Raw genomic sequence first — 18,672 nt, 5'->3', positions numbered from 1 at the left:
GAATTTCCTCCATTAGCCAGAGAGACATGTCTAAACCACTTACCCGGTATTTGAAGCCCTTCACAGTCTGAATCTAGTCTATATGTCCAGCTTCATTTCTCACTGCCCCTCAACACAAATCCTATCTTCCTAGCAGTGACTCCTAATCAGGGGTGAAGATGCCCCTCAGAGAACATTTGGCAATATCAGAATATTAGAGATATTTCTAGTTTTCACAACTAGAGGGATACTATAAGCATTTATGGAATAAAGACCAAGGATCTCACAATGCACAGGATAATTATTCATACCAAAATGGTAAAAATGCTGAGGCTGAGAAACGCTGTTTCAGCAGATATACTAACTGCTCTCCAAACATCCCGTGACTTCAGCTTTGTTCTAATCAGCTTCCCTTTGCAAGAAAACCTGTCTCCCTTTCTCACTTGCCAAGTAAACCCACTCTTCAAGGTTCATTAACCCCATTTCCTCTAAGAAACCTTCACTTGGCATACCAGGCTAATCTGGGCCCTTCAACTTCTGACCAATCATGACATTTCTTACTCATATTCTTTTTTTTTTTTTTTTTTTTACCCTATTTATTTATTTATTTATTTTTCTTTTTTTTTCTTTTTTTTTTCCCAGTGGGTTTTGTCATACATTGATATGAATCAGCCATGGATTTACATGTATTCCCAATCCCGATCCCCCCTCCCACCTCCCTCTCCACCCGATTCCTCTGGGTCTTCCCAGTGCACCAGGCTGGAGCACTTGTCTCGTGCATCCCACCTGGGCTGGTGATCTGTTTCACCATAGATAGCATACATGCTGTTCTTTTGAAATATCCCATCCTCACATTCTCCCACAAAGTTCAAAAGTCTGTTCTGTATTTCTGTGTCTCTTTTTCTGTTCTGCATATAGGGTTATCGTTATCACCTTTCTAAATTCCATATACATGTGTCAGTATGCTGTAATGTTCTTTATCTTTCTGGCTTACTTCACTCTGTATAATGGGCTCCAGCTTCATCCATCTCATTAGGACTGGTTCAAATGAATTCTTTTTAATGGCTGAGCTTACTCATATTCTTTTGGTACTTCCCATTTCTAGCCATGCTCCATTCACAATCTGCATGGACATGTCTCAACATTTGCATCACATCTGCTAAAGTACACAGGATAAGATACAACACAACCTTTAGTTTATGGCTTTATGAATTTTATTAACATCAAGCTAGAAATATTTTTCTCTAAAAATAGTTAGCAAGTATAATAATAAGACATATCCTGATAGCTGGAAAAACAGATCAGAAATATGAAGACTGACTATAAGGTAATGAATGGGATTTGAATGGAGAAGAAAAATAAGATATGCAGATGCACTCAACTGTGCTCAGTTTCAAAGAGATGCTAAGTATTATCTGCCACTAAATTAATGAGGATGGTCATTTCTTCCAATTATCTTCTCATAAGTTGTTTTATTATTAATTTTCTATCTAATATTTATTGAGCACTTACGATGTTCCAAGCTAAAAAGACTGACATTTAGCCAGGAGGCAATGGTAGGGTATACTGATGTCCCACCAGTCAGATAGGACACCAGGTGATTAAGTACCATTGCCCAATCTCATACAGCTATTAACAGCAAAGCTCCCCTCCAATTTAAATTACTAAACTCCCACAGGAATGAATCTGTAGTCATATCACACTCTCTTGATCACTTAAAAATCTTAAAACACATTTTCTTTATAAAGAATCTTAGGACACCAACTACATATGCCTGTAGGCAAAGTATAGATATACCTCTGTTGGTTATAGATTATAGATACACTTCTTATATGTATATAAATTATAGATACACCTCTAACTGAATTTGTTACCCAATTCAGTCATGCCAATCTGAATAAAGATGTTACATACAAAATATATTTACTTATAATAATACCAAAAGTGAAAATTCCTAGAAATAATATTGACTAGAAATATGTAAGACTGAAAACTATACAACTTTTACTGAGGAACAAAGAAGTAGTATAAAAGGAGAGACAAACCATATGGCCCAAAATGAAAACTGGATATTGAAAAACATTAAGTTCTTGCCAAATGAATTCATAGCTTTGCTACAATTCTAACCAATAATCTAAATAGCTGCTTTATAGTGATGGGGGAAGCAGGACATTTCGAAACATGACAAAGTGATTCTAAATTCATTTGGATGGACAGATGAGTAAAATAAGCCCAAGAATATTTTGGAAAAGAAGAAAAGGTTCTATTTTTGTTTTATGTTTTGTTACATTTTGCAAGAGAGGAGACTTGCCCAGTTAGGCACTATGTTGTGTTACAAACAATCACTAAACACAGTCTGGTCTGGCTCAGGGCACAGAGGACTGACCAATCCATCAGGATAAAGGCTGTTGACAAATGTTACCAACCTCAGTGTTGCCTAAGTTCTGATCAGAGTTTCTCTTGCAGGAAATCATCAGAGGAAGTAGTCAGAATATGGGTACAGAATTAAGTAGGAAGATGTTCAGTAAATTTTAATTACTTAAAAAAAATTAAAATCCTACAAATTCTAACAATGTCCTCCCATCTAAATAATCCACCTAAATTCTAAAAATATGTATAAAATAATTATAAATGATTAAATTATAATACAGTCACAAGATTATCAGTATGAGATTTCTGAAGCATAATATAGGAGAATACAGAGTCTTTTAATATATATATAATCTAATGTATAATATATATGTATTATATATACTGTTGAATAAAGGAGCACTGCAAATCAGAAAACTTCAGCTAATATTTACGTGATCACAGCTGAGGGTGTAATCTAAACATAAAGTAACAGGAGATATTATAACAAAAAATAAAAAGATTTGATCAATGTTTTTAAAGTATGCTTGATATCATAAGCCAGAGAACAAACTGCAGACAACATTGAAACAAAATGAGAGACTATATAAAAAACTCATAATAAAGAAGAAGCAAAAACAGATGGTCACATAAAAGAAATACAATGACTAATAAATATATGAAAACTTGTCTAAGCTCACCAGTCTGATAAGAAATGCAAATTAAAACAAGGGAAATCCATTTTTGCATATTAAATTAGATTACTTTTTTAAATTAAATTTTTATGAGGTGTTGAAATGGCATTTCACTAGTTTGAGTGGAAATTGGTATAAACTTTCCAGAGAACAATTTGGCATGCTAATATTTATATATATTGTTTTGGTAGTCGATCCTTAAAAATCATAATAAACCAACCTTGGAAAGATAATTACTTAAAGGCTTTCAAAATAACATTCCAGTAACTTCCTTAATAGTAAATGTTTAGAAGCAAGAACAATGTAAAATAATAGTAGAGTGATTAAATTACTATATAGCCACCAATTAAAATGCAACTCAAGTAATACAAATTTTAAATTATGTTTAGCAAGAGTACAGAATGGTACAGGAAAATGTTCAAGTATGTTTTAATAAGATACAAAATTTCATAAACAGCATAATTTCAATTGTCAAACAAACTTAAGTATATTTAAAATTATACTACATTATAATAAGGGAAAGTCTATGAAAAAGTACTTGATTTTTTTTAAGTGATGTCTTCTGGGCAGTGAAATTAGAAGTAATTATTTTCTTTTTATTTTCCTGCATTTTCTTGAATGTCTACAATAAGCTTGTATTGATGCTACAATCAGAAAAAAAGTAGTATATTGTGTCTGTATCTTTTAAAAATTGTTTTTGTATTTTCGGTATTGCTTTCCCATCTATTCCTACAAGCCTGAGGCACTTCTCCTCCAGGATTCTTCTTGGTGAGAAGTTCTCTGGAAATTTTGCATTTCTTCTCAATGTCTTCCCTGCTTTATCAAGCTGTGGACTGAACTGTGTTCCCCACCTTCAACTCGTCCTCATTCACACGCTGAAGCTTTAACCTCTAAAGTAAAAGTGAAAGTGTTACTTGCTCTGTCGTGTCCGACTCTTTATGACCCCATGGACTGTAGCCCATCAGGCTCCTCTGTCCATGGGGTTTTCCAGGCAAGCATATTAGATGGGTGCCATTCCCTTCTCCAGGGGATCTTCCTGAGCCAGGGATCGAACCCAGGTCTCCTGCATTGCAGGCAGATCCTTTACTGTTAGAACCAGCCACCTGGTTCTAACCTAACCCCTAAGGCAATGCTATCTGGAGAGGAGACCTTTGGAAGGTAATTAGGGTTAGATGAAATCATGAGGGTAGAGTCCTCATCATGGCATTAGTGTCCTTATAAAAGGCAATAGCATGAGAGGACACAGCAAGAAGGTAGAAGTCTACAAACCAGAAAGAGAGCTCTCTCCAGAAGCCATGCTGGCACCCTGATCTCCTCATCTCCCAGCCCCCAGAAGTAGGAGAAAATACACATCTGCTGTTGAAGCCACCCAGTTCTACAGCAGTTTGTTATGGTAGCCTCAGGTTAAAACACACTCTTAACCCAACCAGAAACAGAGCAAGCTTAGATTTCCTCAGTGAGGAAAAGGGTGATTCCTCCTGCCTGTAACACTGTCTCCAACCTGCATATTAAACAACCTCCAACCCTTCAGTTGGATGCTTTCTCCTTGGGCTGCACAATATCCTTTTCTTTCTTCTCTCTCTAGACCTCTCCTTGACCCTCCAATTCTCAGATTCCCTAGTCAAGGCCACTGAACAAAGTTCATGACTATCAGTGGTCCACTGTCTCCACTTCTTCATATAGGGAGAAGAAGCTCTAAATGGGCAATTTGAGTTTCAGGAAGATTAGAGCAGTCTAAGTGCTTTACTCCACATGTGTCTCTCCTGGCCTCTCCTCAAAGGACAGTAGCCTCTGAAATCTCACCCATTGTGAGAACAATCACATTTCATACCCTCTGAAATTTTATCAGTGAGATCCCCCTGTCTCTGAGCTGAAGAACTATTGCTCGTGTTTTCCACATAGTGGAAAGAAGCATTTGGAAGCCATGCATCTCTAATTCCAGAGAATCCATCCAAGAGACTGGGAAAAGAAGAAATTATGTTTCCCATTTGTATCTTGGAGTTTTTCTTAGACTGGATTAGGTAAGTGGATGCATTACCTAATTCAGTGTTGGACTTCTCTGTTTGACACACAAATCTTTTCACAGTTCCCGAGGCAGGGTCAGATATGACACCTTCTCTTCACAGTAAAGAGTTCGTTCAGTCTACAGCTACCTACATCTCCTTGTTTACCCTCCTTCATAGAACCCATCTGTGCTCAGGATAGTTATTACATAAGTCCAACAGGTCTGGATTTCACCCGAAGAGGTGAGTTTTCTGTTTTCCTCAGAGCACTTGCTGACAACCATGATAGCTTTCAAGTACTGCATTTGCTCCCAGAATTAAGATAGCTCTTCCAAGGCCAAGATGCAACCAGACATACAGCATATGGGTGGCCCCATCAGCAAAGTAGAAACTGATTTCTCCTTGCGAGCTGAGCTTTCACATCTCCCCTTCTGACCTTGCATGTATTATTCTGAATGTAATGCATTTTTAAATTGCTGCACCATTTAAAAAATGTAAGGGAAAGTTGAATTAAATATTATTTGTGGCGTACCCTGTTTGCAAAGGGCCTCTAAATCTGATTCTATCAGGTCGATACCTAAATCCCATTATTCGAGATTGTAAATGACTGTGTTTGCAAAATTGTAGAGGCAGCTCCAAAAATTCCACCCATAATGGTAATTTTGTTTGAAAAGACCTTGATTTTCCAGGAAGCAATCTCAGGCCATTCTGCCTGTCCCTTAACTCTCCTTCTGTCATAGGTAATGTATTAACAGACAAAGGATGACTCGCCATGCAGTTCCTCAGGAACCATAGTTTAGGAGCTTATCCTTGAAGCAAAATAGAACACATTCCAGAACAAGTGAGATCTCAGAGTGTAAATTGAAGTAAAGGTGTAAGAGGGTTCACTAGCCACATGATCTCAAGAATCATGTCCCATTTTCATCTCCTGCTTCTCTGCTCTATGTCTTCCACTCTCACAGCCACTGCTAGGCTGAGCTAGGTAAGTCAAGGACTGAGATAAATGGGATTTTAGTAAGTGAGATTAGCACTTTTCTGAATGGGGATGTGCACACTGGGCTACCCTCACACACACACACACACACACACACATACACACAGAGGCATCAAAAAGCATACTCAGAAAGCAAAATCATGCCATCAGAATGTAAAACAGAATAAAACAGAATATAATGAAACAAGTTCAGACAATCTCACTATAAAACCTAGCAGCTAAAAACAACAAAGGTTTACTGTCTCACAGCCCCTGTGTATCAGGAATCTGGGCACGACTCAGCTGGATGCTGCTGTCTCAAGGTCTCTCACAGGCTTGATGTGCTGGCCAGAGTTGCAGTCTCCCCTGAAGGCTTGACTGGAGAAGGACCCCCCTCCCAGCTCACTCACATGATTGTTGGCAGGATTCAGTCATTTCTCACTAGAACTGAGCTGTTGGACTGAGGCCCTCATTTCCTCATTGACTACTGACTGCAACCTCCCTCAGTTCCTCATCAAATGGGCCTCTCCATGGGGCAGCTCACAAAGCAATCACAAGAAGGTCCCTAAGACAAACTTTTGTAGATGAATCTCCAAAGTGTCATTTTTTCACTTGTGCCACACACTAGTCACTAGAAGCAAGTCACTAAAAGCAGCCCAAGCTCAATGGGAAGGTTTCCAGAAGATAGAGGGCATTGGGGACCATCTAGAAGATGCCTACCCCAAGAATGAAGTCAATATGAATCATAAGTAGACCTATACTTGCATATGTTTTAGGTGAGAACATACAATAGCACATAATTGACATTTTTAAAGAAAGGTATTAAAGATACTCAAAATGTATATATTTTGATGCAATTATTCTTCTTTTAGTAGTGATTAAACCAAAGTTACTGGACTCTAACAATCACCAGCTCCCCCTCCTACATTTTCTAAGGGCTGTGCAGCAAAGATTGATTTCCTGGAGGGAAGGGTGAGAGTGATAGATGGTGAGATGAGCTTTTCTATATAAGAAAAGCTTATGATACCTGGGGAGGAAGGTGTGTGGGGTACAAGGTATTCTCTAGAAGGGGCTGTGCTATGGACAATGAACCACTGTGACTGAGAATAGTTTTAGAGCCCATGGAAAGAGAAGGAAAAGATGAGACAGTAACTAGCATGATGATCAGGATCTTGGACTGTCAGATATGGACAAAGGAAGTTTTAGAAAGACTCACTGTGTGCTGTGTGATGTGATGCTTCTTTGCAACTCTTTTAAGAAAACGTTCAATAAAAATCTTTATTTCCCTAAAATGCTTCAGTGTTGAATTTTGGTCATTCCATTTGAATGTGACACTCTGTTGAGACTGGGAAAAAACAAGTTTTTATTCAGGCTACCAAGGATACTTATCCAAGGAAAAAATCCTAGTTATTAAGGAAATATGCATAAAATATTAAACTATTATTTATGACAATGAAAAATATGAAAATTTCCAATGTTCAATAAAAACAGAGTTATAAAGTATGTCTCTTTACATAATGAAGTGTTGCATAGACAATTAAAATGATTGTAAAGATTTTATAATATCATAAAATTATTATAATAGAACATTAAAAGGGGAGAAGGCAGATTATACAAATTTGTGTGAAAAATGTCTAAGCTATGTATAAAAGAGCATATACATACAAAGAGACTGGAAAAAATAAGAACAATGGAAGATTGGAAAGGAAATATTGTAATGAAAGGAGTTTTTAGTCCATACCCTTCCTTTCTTCTTTAAAAGATATATTCCTAGGACATTCTAGCTCTACACACCAGACGAGACATGTTTGGCTTTTACATTTTTCTTACCCTCCCTAATGACCTTTCTGAAAGAAGAAAATAAAAGCTGCTGGCACAACCATCATTAGAAATCTACAGAGAGTAAGCCAATCTAAATCAAAGGACAGTAGAGATGCGAAGCCCATCCTGACTGTCCCTGCATGCCAGCCACTCTTCAGCCTGCAGCCAGGCATTGTTACAGCTCCAAAGAGCCATCCATTAGGAACACTCTCTCCTTGAGCGCCCTGAAGTGGGCTGATCGAGAGCTTGTTCCACGCCTGTTGACTTCTTATAGGGCTTTCTTTTTTCTTCTCCTCTCAAGACCAGTCCATTTTACAGCCCAAAGACCCCAGAAAAGGGGTAAGAATTTAAGTTCCTGGCACCTTTGGGTGTATTACTTTATCAGAACATTCTCCTGCAGTGACATCAAGGAAAAACAAAGGGACCCTGGTCTTTCAGGAAAGAAAACAACTAACGGGAAGTCAGTAAGAAAGAAACATAGGAGACATTCTTTCTCTTGTACATGATACTACACAAATAAATTCTATCAGGGATCAGAGGCACTTAGAGGCCAGCCCAGTTACACAGAGAACTCAGCAAGTCCTAGGAGGCCTGTCCCCTCATTGAAAAAGAAGCCAGAAGAGGGTGAACACCTAGGGAGACTGAGGGGCCACCGAGGTAAAGCTGTGAACCATAACAAGTATTCAAATAGGATGCGCAATGAAAACAATCTTCCCACTGCAGAATGTGCCTGCCTGTTAAACATCTCCCAGTGGAAGAGGGGAGGTACTATTCATTTGCAGCTCAGTAGGCTATTAAACCAAAAACCACTTTTCCCTGTGATACCCCTGCCCAGAGACTAGAGAGAGATTACAGTGGGATACTTAGCTACTCCTGCGTTCTCCCTGCAAACTAAACTTGCTAAAGCAACTGGGGTGATGAATAGGAGCAGAAGACAGGGCTAGTAATCTGCCCATTAACCACATATCAAATGAGTGAAAGGGTCACACATAAAAGAGTTTGCATGTCAGTCTGATTCTCAGGGCATGATGGTGGAGTCACTCCAAAGTGCAAGATTCCTAGGTGACCTCTCTTGATGGCAGTAGAACATATGGAATTCATAAAGAAAATTTTACCTCTAATGAATCTTTGATTATTAATGCTAATATTATGGCCCATGGGAAAATTATGGCCCATGCCCTGTCTAACTCATAGGCACTGTAGGGCACCAAGGAGGAAATGAACAATCATGATACTCCTTACAGTTCTTGATGCATTTTCATAGCCATTACACTGATCATCATCATAGATGGTTGAGTCTTCTCTTTCATCCTTGGCAGAAATCATTTCTGTATCACAGTGTTCTTCCCCACAGGTCCCCTCTAGGTTGCTACTTTCTACCAACTGAAGGCAGTATGGGAGAAGACACCTAGCATTCCTGAAGGATCTATCCCTAGAAATTTGAAAATCTCCAAATTATAGACAACAATATTTGGACAACATTCTGTCTGGGTTGCATATTTACTCTGTTTGTCTACATACTGCAAGATAAGTCTTTTACTTCAATTTCTTGTTTTTGCATGACTGCCCTTCCCTCCATGTGTCCCTATCAGCCCCAATACCACTTCACTCTGCATCATCCCTCAAAAAGAAGCAGTTTCAAGGTTTTTGGCTGTTGATTTGTCTTGTTTTTATCACATCAGAAAAATTAAGACTCAAGAAAGAGTGAGGACAATAAAGTTAGGTTGAGATGTGGCTTCTTGGACCCATTCAATTATTACTAGATGTCCACAGGAAAAGTCTCACTGGGCATGGGATTTTTCTGGATCCCAGAAGAAGTGACAAATCACTTAATGTGTTACGGTCTTCAGAACCTGATGCTGGGAAAGATAGAAGGCAGGAGGAGAAGGGGATGACAGAGGATGAGATGGTTGGATGGCATCACCGACTCAATGGACATGAGTTTGAACAAAGCTCTGGGAAATGGTGAAGGACAGGAGGGAAGCCTAGTGTGCCACAGTCCATGGGGTCACAAAGAGTCAGACATGACTGAGCAACTGAATAAATTCAGAACTACTAAGAAATATAGTACCTAAAGATATAATTTACAAATTATAAATCTGAAACAGAGAAATAAAATTGCCAAGAGTCCAATTCTGAACGGATGATATCTTGTCCTTTCAATAACTATATGAAGTTGACAGGACGAATACTGTTCCCATTTATACGGATGCAGAGACCAGAGCCCCGAGAGGCTCTGTTTTAACCAAAGCTGTGTTCTATACCCTGACAAATGCACACTTTGTCTTTCCTCAAGGAGGTATCAAGTTGATATTTCCACTTCTAACCTATACAGGCCAAGTCTTTTCAGTGTAAGAGCTTTCCACAATCATGATTCTATCACTGGGGGGAAAAAAGGTCTATGTAAAATGAGCTCTTCCTCTACAACTCCAGTGACACCTAAAAGAATAATCGTGGCAATTATACATCAGAAACAGAGAAGTGATAATTACAAAAATGGAATTTTCAACTACTACTTGGCTAGCCAGCACAGGCACTAACTTTTATATTTCCCCATGGGGGCATATATGAAAGAAGCACAGGGTGGAAAAGAAATGAAACATAATTATCAGGACCTGGGGATTTATTCTTTTTGCTCTATAAAGGAAGGGGGAAGGCAGATAGAAGCTGAAACATTCCCTTCTTGCCCTCTGCAAATAGAAAAATGCTGCCTTTCATCTCCTTAATTTCCTTCAGGAATGATGACAAGGCTTATCCAGTCTACTGTACTTCCCTTCTTCATCAACTTGACTTCCCAGTCAGCTAACTGCCTTACCATCTCAAGAATTTGTTCCAAAAATAGCAGAGGGCTTTTTTTTTTTTTTTTTTTTTGAGGGACTTTTGAGTGATGGTTGGGCTTTCCTGGTGGCTCAGCTTGTAAAAAATCCACCTGCAATGTGGAAGACCTAGGTTTGATCCCTGGGTTTGGAAGATCCCTGGAAGAAGGAAACAGCTACCCACTACAGCATTCTGGATCAGAGAATTCCAAGGACTATTCCATGGGGTTGCAAAGAGTCAGACATGACTGAGGAACTTTCACTTTGACTTTTCACTTTCTTTTTGAGTGATGGTACACCGAGGAACTGGTCCATCTTAGCTGAGCAAAAGGCAGTAATTATATAACTAGCACATCAGAAAAACAAATATTTCCTTTTTTCTGTCTCAGTCTATTGAAAACATCTTAATATAACTCTAAATATAGACCAAATAATAATTGAAATAGTATTTACAGAACAAATAATAATCAGTCTGCAAAGGGAAAAAATGACTACCAGTTCCCTTTTCTCTCTGAGTACTTTGTATATAATAAGACATAGTTGATTTTCACAGTGTGCTTCAGCAATCATCATTTTAATTCTGAACATAGTTCTGTAGGTGCAGAGGGGATAGGGTGAAATGTGGTTTCCAAAGATGCTGGCATGGTTGTATATATATGAACATATATACATATATATATATGTTCATATATATATATATGTTCAAAGAAGTATATATGTACACCCCCTACTCCCCCCACACACACATCACCCCCACCTTGTGGAAGGCATGAAGGGTCCTCTCATGACTCTTTAAGGGAGCTGAACTAAGGTATTTAAAATGAGACATGAAATAGGTACTACTTTTAAGTACTGTTAATTTTGTTTCTGTTTCGAATAAAGCACATAATTAAGCATGTCATACACTTTGGTGTATGCTTCCTACATACATTCCTAGATATATTTGGCCATTGCTTCTGCAGAAATGAAAGTATGATACATATTAGAAGCATTTCATATAGCTAGGAAGGGTAAAAAGTAAACATTATACCAAACCAAGTTTACTCTGCTACAACCAAATTAGCAATAGAATTCAAGTATAAAAAATACCAGTTAATAACAAGACTTTCTGATTAGGTGAAAGGGCTAATTTTCCAGTTGAAATGTATTCACTCCTTGAAAAACTTGTCAAAATGTGCTCCTCAGAAGTTGTTCTAAAGGATGATCAGGTATGACATGAGAAAGAGATTCTAGAGTGAAGTGAGTTTGGGAATCAGTGACTTCATGTTTGGCAGCTTCCTCTATTCCTCATTTCTCCAGAGGCTCTAATATCCTAATGTGAATCCTGAGTCTCCACGAGGGCAGAGTTGGAAAACTGTTACCTAAAATTATGTGACCGTAGAAACGCCTTTGGAAGGAGAAGCACTGTGTGAAACTAGTGTCCTTCATAGTACATTTTAGGAAATGCTTGCTTTTTAGAATACGTTCATAAAATATCTACTTTTTACTAAAAGAGGGGAGACTAATACATAGCTAAGAGCACCCAGTCATGACCTTCTCATGGAGCTCTCTAGCCCAGGGCTTTTCAGTTCAATGTGCACATAAAATCACCAGGGACTATGCTACATGCAGAGTTCTGCTCAATAAGTTTCAATGGGCCCCAAGATTCTGTATTTCTAAAACTTCCCAAGTGATGCTGATGCTGCCAGTCCATGAACCAAACTGAGTGGCAAAGGGCTAGGACACACAATGACTTCAAGTGCTGAAGGTGTCCAGGAACTGCCAGAGCGCCATGTTGCCTGATTCCTACCCAAGAGAGTGGTGAGACTCTGGATGGGGCTTACCAGTAAAACCTGTTGGGTGTGATGCGTTCATGCATGAGTTGCCACCGTCTTCCAAAGTCCATGGAGCTGTAGAGCTGCAAAACAAGGAAGTGAGCAGAGCATAAGCATCAAGGGACACTGTTTAACAGAAACATATGTGCCATCCTTCTGGAGATGAACATTCGAACCCACCACAGTGCCTAACACACTCAAGTAGGCATCCATCCTATCCAGATAAAAATATTACGAACATGATGGTGCTGTGCTTATCATGGGGTCTTCTAGCTCAATATATAACCAATCAACTGAGGCTTTTGAGCTGAGTGTAAACTATTTCTGATGCCACCCGTGTCTCACCTTTAGAGGTAAACCCTTTAGTAAAATTATATCTTCCTATTTTCTTCAAATTCCATGAAGTCTTTAGCTATATCTAAAATAATTCAGCAACACTAATTTTAAAAAAATTTACTGAACAACTCTTACATTAAAGGCACTCTGATGGACAAGAAGTTAAGAAAGAGGTAGATTCTGTGCTCATAGGAAAAATAAGACACACAGGTAAAAATGCTCATCAGCTGATACCTAAGCCAATACTACATGCCAAATATTGTGCCCCCAGCTTTGTCTCTTACTTCATCAATCTTCCCTAAATATAATCTAAATGGAATGGACCTCTCAACACCACTCACAATATCAGGATCAGTCACACCCTCATGTCTCCGTAAGATGGCAAGGATAAGACCACTCTGGTGCCTCAGAGTGCATGCAGGGCCCGTGCAAGTGTGGCTTCCTCCACAAAGCTTTTTCTGACCTTTAGCCCACTCACTATTCTTCCCTCTCAATTCACTGCACTCATCATTCGTTTCCACTGAGCACTTATCCTGGGTAAAATACAGTATGTCTTTCAGATTTGACTGTATTATTTAGTTGTATTTATACTCCTTGAATACATATGAAGTGTTCACTAAATATCTGTCGCCTAAATCAGTAATTAAAATAGGCAGGTAAAGACAGGTATCAACTCATGGAATGAGAAAAAACAACAACAACAACAACAGAAGAGCCCCAGGACTTTGGAATTGAAAAAAAAAAAAAAAACCCTCTGCAAGGCCACATAACTCAGATTGCACATTCTCTTATGTTATGAATGCAGAGTTTGATCCTTTATAACACAAAAGGGAAAACTCAACATCCCTGTAAGAGACTTACCAGGTGTGTGGGGTTTATTTTTAATTGAATGCCTAAAAGTATAATATCTGAATGTGACTGATAATGGAATAATAATAATGTTTATTATTATTTATATATTATTATTATTAATGTCTGACAGTGTTGCTCCTTCACATCCCTTTTAGCCTTACAAGGACATGGAAGGGAAGGGAAGACAATTATCACTAATGGAAAACCCTGCTCTCAAACATTCTCTGATCCACTCAGGCACAGTTAACCACTTCCCCACAGTGCCACGACTACACATACTATCTGCCTCCAAGAAGCTGTTCACACTTAGTCATTGCTGGTTAGCTCTCCTCTCCCTAGATGGAGAGTCAATAGAGGAGCAGTGATCATGCCTTATTCATCTTTGTGGTTACACAATGCCTGGTATATAACCAAAGAACACACAAACCTGTTTCACAGTTAATGAGACAGTCCTAGAGAAATTACATTTTGGTCAAATGAACTATTAATAGGATTTAGGGTTTTGGAGGCCCTAGCTCACATCTCCTTCCATGGAATCACAATGCCTAATTTATACTGAGAATTACATCATGTTTACACTTTTCCACAAACATCTACAAGGGGGGAAACTGAGCAAGGCAGAAGTAGGTGGCCTTCAGGTTTACGGGAATGGGGTCAGGTGAAGGCCATACATGTAATCACAGGTAACTGCTGACCCACAGTGCTCTCCAGCGTACCACACCCGGTAACGTTTCCACCTGTAAGTTGTCAGCCCATAATCTCACAATGCATACAGAATTAACTTTTGCATGAACTTCTGGTAATCTCAAAAAAGTTTTGAGGGGCCTGGAGAAGCCTGGTCCCATTTCAGTTTCATTCAGTAAATATTTATCGAACATTGTCACCATGAACTACATTTCTGAAGTCTCCTTTTAGTCTAGTAATTAACAGATGTGTTTGAGTGATGTTGTATACACATATATAGAACCTGAAGACCCTGAAAGATACTGAAGACACTGACGCTCAGTTCTACAAAGGGACTGTGGCAACAATATGGAAATCCAGGATGTCTGAGCTGATCGAGCTGATTCCAGGTTTATACTATTCCATACCAACTCCACCAGCTCTCATGGTTTTTATTCAAACGGGGCTTTCACTCTGTGAAAGTGAACATTTCTCAGTCATGTCCAACTCTTTGTGACCCCATGGACTAGAGAGTTTTCCAGGCCAGAATACTGGAGTGAGTAGCCACTCCCTTTTCCAGGGGATCTTCCCAACCCAGGAAGTCCCAAAAAATATATGTGTCCAAATCTGCACATGAAAAAATGGGTAAAACTATTGCTCCATTGCTCTGAATCTCTTTCTTCATTCACCAATGTAGTGAATAAAATGATGCAATGGACACAAAGTTGGGAAAACTTCAGAAGATGGTGAGGTATGAGGTACACAGAGGCCTGGCATGCTGTACTCCATGGGGCAACAAAGAGTCAGACACAACTGAGTGACTGAACAACAACAACAGCTCTACACCATTAAATTAAAGAGCACTCAACCACATTTAATTATTCAGGAATCTAAAAGTAACCACATCTGGCCCTCAAATATCTATACAGTTCCACCATGTCAAAGAAGAAGCTGAAGCTGAATGGTTCTATGAAGACCTACAAGATCTTCTAGAACCAACACCCAAAAAAGATGTTCTTTTCATTACAGGGGACTAGAATTCAAAAGTAGGAAGTCAAGAGATACATGGAATAACAGGCAAATGTGGCCTTGGAGTACAGAATGAAGCAGGGCAAAGACTACAGAGTTTTGCCAAGAGAACACACTGGTCATAGCAAACACCCTCTTCCTACAACAAAAGAGATGACTCTACACATGGACATCACCAGATGGCCAACACCAAAATCAGACTGATTATATTCTTTCCAGCCAAAGATGGAGAAGCTCTATACAGTCAGCAAAAACAAGATGGGGAGCTGATTGTGCCTCAGATTATGAACTCCTTATTGCCAAATTCAGACTTAAATTGAAGAAAGTAAGGAAAACCACTAGACCATTCAGGTATGACCTAAATCAAATCCCTTAAGATTATACAGTGGAAGTGACAAATAAATTCAAGAGATTAGATCTGATAGACACATTGCCTGAAGAACTATGGATGGAGGTTCATGACATTATATAGAAGGCATTGATCAAAACCATTCCCAAGGAAAAGAAATACAAAAGGGAAAATGGTTGTCTGAGGAGGCCTTACAAATAGCTGAGAAAAGAAGAAAGGCAAAAGGCAAAGGAGAAAAGGAAAGATATACCCATTTGAATGAAGAGTTCCGAAGAATAAAAAGGAAAGCCTTCCTAAGTGAACAATGCAAAGAAAAAGAGGAAAACAATAGAATGGGAAAGACTAGAGATCTCTTCAAGAAAATTAGAGATACCACGGGAACATTTCATGCAAAGATGGGCACAATAAAAGACAGAAATGGTATGGACCCAACACAAGCAAAAGATATTAAGAAGAGGTGGCAAGAATACACAGAAGAACTAAACACAAAAAAAGATCTTCATGACCCAGATAACCATGATTGTGTGATCACTCACCTAGAGCCAGACATCTTGGAATGTGAAGTCAAGTGGGCCTTAGGAAGCATCACTAGGAACAAAGCTAGTGGAGGTGATAAAATTCCAATTGAATCATTTCATATTCTAAAAGATGATGCTGTGAAAGTGCTGCACTCAATATGCCAGCAAATTTGGAAAACTCTGCAGTGGCCACAGGACTAGAAAAGGTCAGTTTTCATTCCAATCCCTAAGAAAAACAATGCCAAAAAATGTTCAAACTACCGCATAATTGCACTCATTCACATGCTAGCAAAATAATGCTCAAAATTCTCTAAGTCAGGCTTCAACACTATGTGAACTGTGAACTTCCAAATGTCCAATCTGGATTTAGAAAAGGCAGAGGAACCAGAGATCAAATTGCCAACATCCATTGGATCATCAAAAGAGCAAGAGAGTTCGAGAAAATCATCTACTTCTGCTTTATTGACTATGCCAAAGCATATTGACTGTGTGGATCACAACAAACTGTGGAAAATTCTTCAAGGGATGGGAATACCATACCACTTTACCAGCCTCCCGAGAAATCTGTGTGCAGGTCAAGAAGCAACAGTTATAACTGGACATGGAACAACACACTGGTTCCAAATCAGGAAAGGAGTAAATCAAGGCTGTATATTGTCACTCTGCTTATTTAACTTATATGCAGACTATATCATGCAAAATGCTGTGCTGGATGAAGCACAAGCTGGAATCAAGATTGCCGGGAGAAATATCAATGACCTAAGATACACAGATGGCACCACCTTTATGGCAGAAAACATAGAACTAAAGAGCCTTTTGTTGACAGAGGAGAGTGAAAAAGTTGGCTTAAAACTAACCTTCAGAAAACTAAGATTATGGCATCTGATTCCATCACTTCATGGCAAAGATGTGGAAACAGTGACAGACTATTTTTTTTTTTTTTTTTTTTAGCTCCAAAATCACTGCAGATAGTGACTGTAGCCATGAAATTAAAAGACGCTTGCTCCTTGGAAGAAAAGCTATAACTAACCTAGACAGCATATTAAAAGGCAGAGACATTACTTTGCCAACAATAGTCCTTCCAGTCAAAACCATGGTTTCTCCAGTAGTCATGTGCGGATGTGAGAGATGGACCATAAAGAAAGCTGAGTGCCAAAGAATTGATGATTTTGAACTGTGGTGTTGGAGAAGACTCTTGAGAGTTCCTTGGACTGCAAGGTGATCAAGCCAGTCCATCCCAAAGGAAATCAGTCTTAAATAGTCTTGGAAGGACTGATGCTAAAGCTGAAACTCCAATACTTTGGCCACATGATGTGAAGAACTGACTCATTTGAAAAGACCCTTATGCTGGAAAGATTGAAGGCAGGAGAAGAGGACTACAGAAGATGAGATGGTTGGATGGAATCACTGATTTGATGGACATGAGTTTGAGTAGGCTCCGGGAGTTGGTGGTGGACTGGGAAGCCTGGGTGCTGTAGTTCATGGGGTTGCAAAGAGTTGGACACAACTGAGTAACTGAACTGAACCATGTCAAAGGGGAAAATGGGGCAAAGGCTAAGGCACTAGAAAATTAGAGATAGGAAAGATAAATTGGAGTAACAATGGAACAGTGAGGCTCCTTGGAGAAATGTACTTTGAGCTAGGCCTTTGGCAATAGGTGATATCAAAAAGAAGTATGTTAGATCAAGATTTTCCCGGGTGAGACACTAAGAAGAAAGGTGTCAATATTGTGAAGGTCTTGAGCTGGGTTCTGGGGAGCTTTTAAGAGAAAGAAGGGACATGATGACAGTTGCTAGTGAAAAGCAGATGAAAACTGTCTATCTGTCTGTCTCCCTATTCATCCATTCATCTATATCTATCTTTATCTTTGTGGTGGTTGTTCAGTTGCTCAGTTGTATCCTATTCTTTGCTCACCCATGGACTGCAGCACGCCAGGCTTCCCTGTCCTTCACCATCTCCCAGAGCTTACTCAAACTTGTGTCCATAGAGTCAGTGATGCCATCCAACTACCTCATCCTTGTTGTCCCCTTCTCCTCCTACCATCAATCTTTCCCAGCATCAAGGTCTTTTTCAATGAGTCAGTTCTTCATGTCATGTGGCCAAAGTATTGGAGTTCCAGCTTCAGCATCAGTCTTTCCAATAACTATTCAGGACTAATTTCCTTTAGGATTGGCTGGTTTGATCTCTTTGCAGTCCAAGGGACTCTCAAGAGTCTTCTCCAACATGACAGTTCAAAAGCATCAATTCTTTGGCATTTCGCGTTTTTATTATCCAGCTCTCTCATCCATACGTGACTACTGGGAAAACCATAGTTTTAACTATAGTCAAAGCCTCTTTGTTGGCAAAATAATGTCTCTGCTTTTTAATATGCTGTCTAGGTTTGTTATAGCTTTTCTTCCAAGGAGCGAGTGTCTTTTAATTTCATGGCTGCAGTCACCATCTGCAGTGATTTTGGAGCCCCCAAATATAAATTCT

The 18,672-nt window shown here is 39.1% G+C and overlaps 1 protein-coding gene across 1 annotated transcript in view; it reads right to left on the bottom strand.

The window, feature by feature from the left end:
* The window catches only part of SORCS3 (sortilin related VPS10 domain containing receptor 3), a 545,070-nt gene that overhangs the window by 202,948 nt on the left and 323,450 nt on the right, over positions 1 to 18,672 (bottom strand). The window contains exon 5 of the mRNA XM_061163158.1: positions 12,460 to 12,533. Within this exon, the coding sequence (XP_061019141.1) occupies positions 12,460 to 12,533 (74 nt within the window). The remainder of the gene's footprint in view (positions 1 to 12,459; positions 12,534 to 18,672) is intronic.

The sequence above is a fragment of the Dama dama genome, chromosome 15 (genome assembly GCF_033118175.1).
Source record: "Dama dama isolate Ldn47 chromosome 15, ASM3311817v1, whole genome shotgun sequence".
NCBI lineage: Eukaryota > Metazoa > Chordata > Mammalia > Artiodactyla > Cervidae > Dama > Dama dama.
This window is presented reverse-complemented; position numbering and strand designations above follow the sequence as displayed.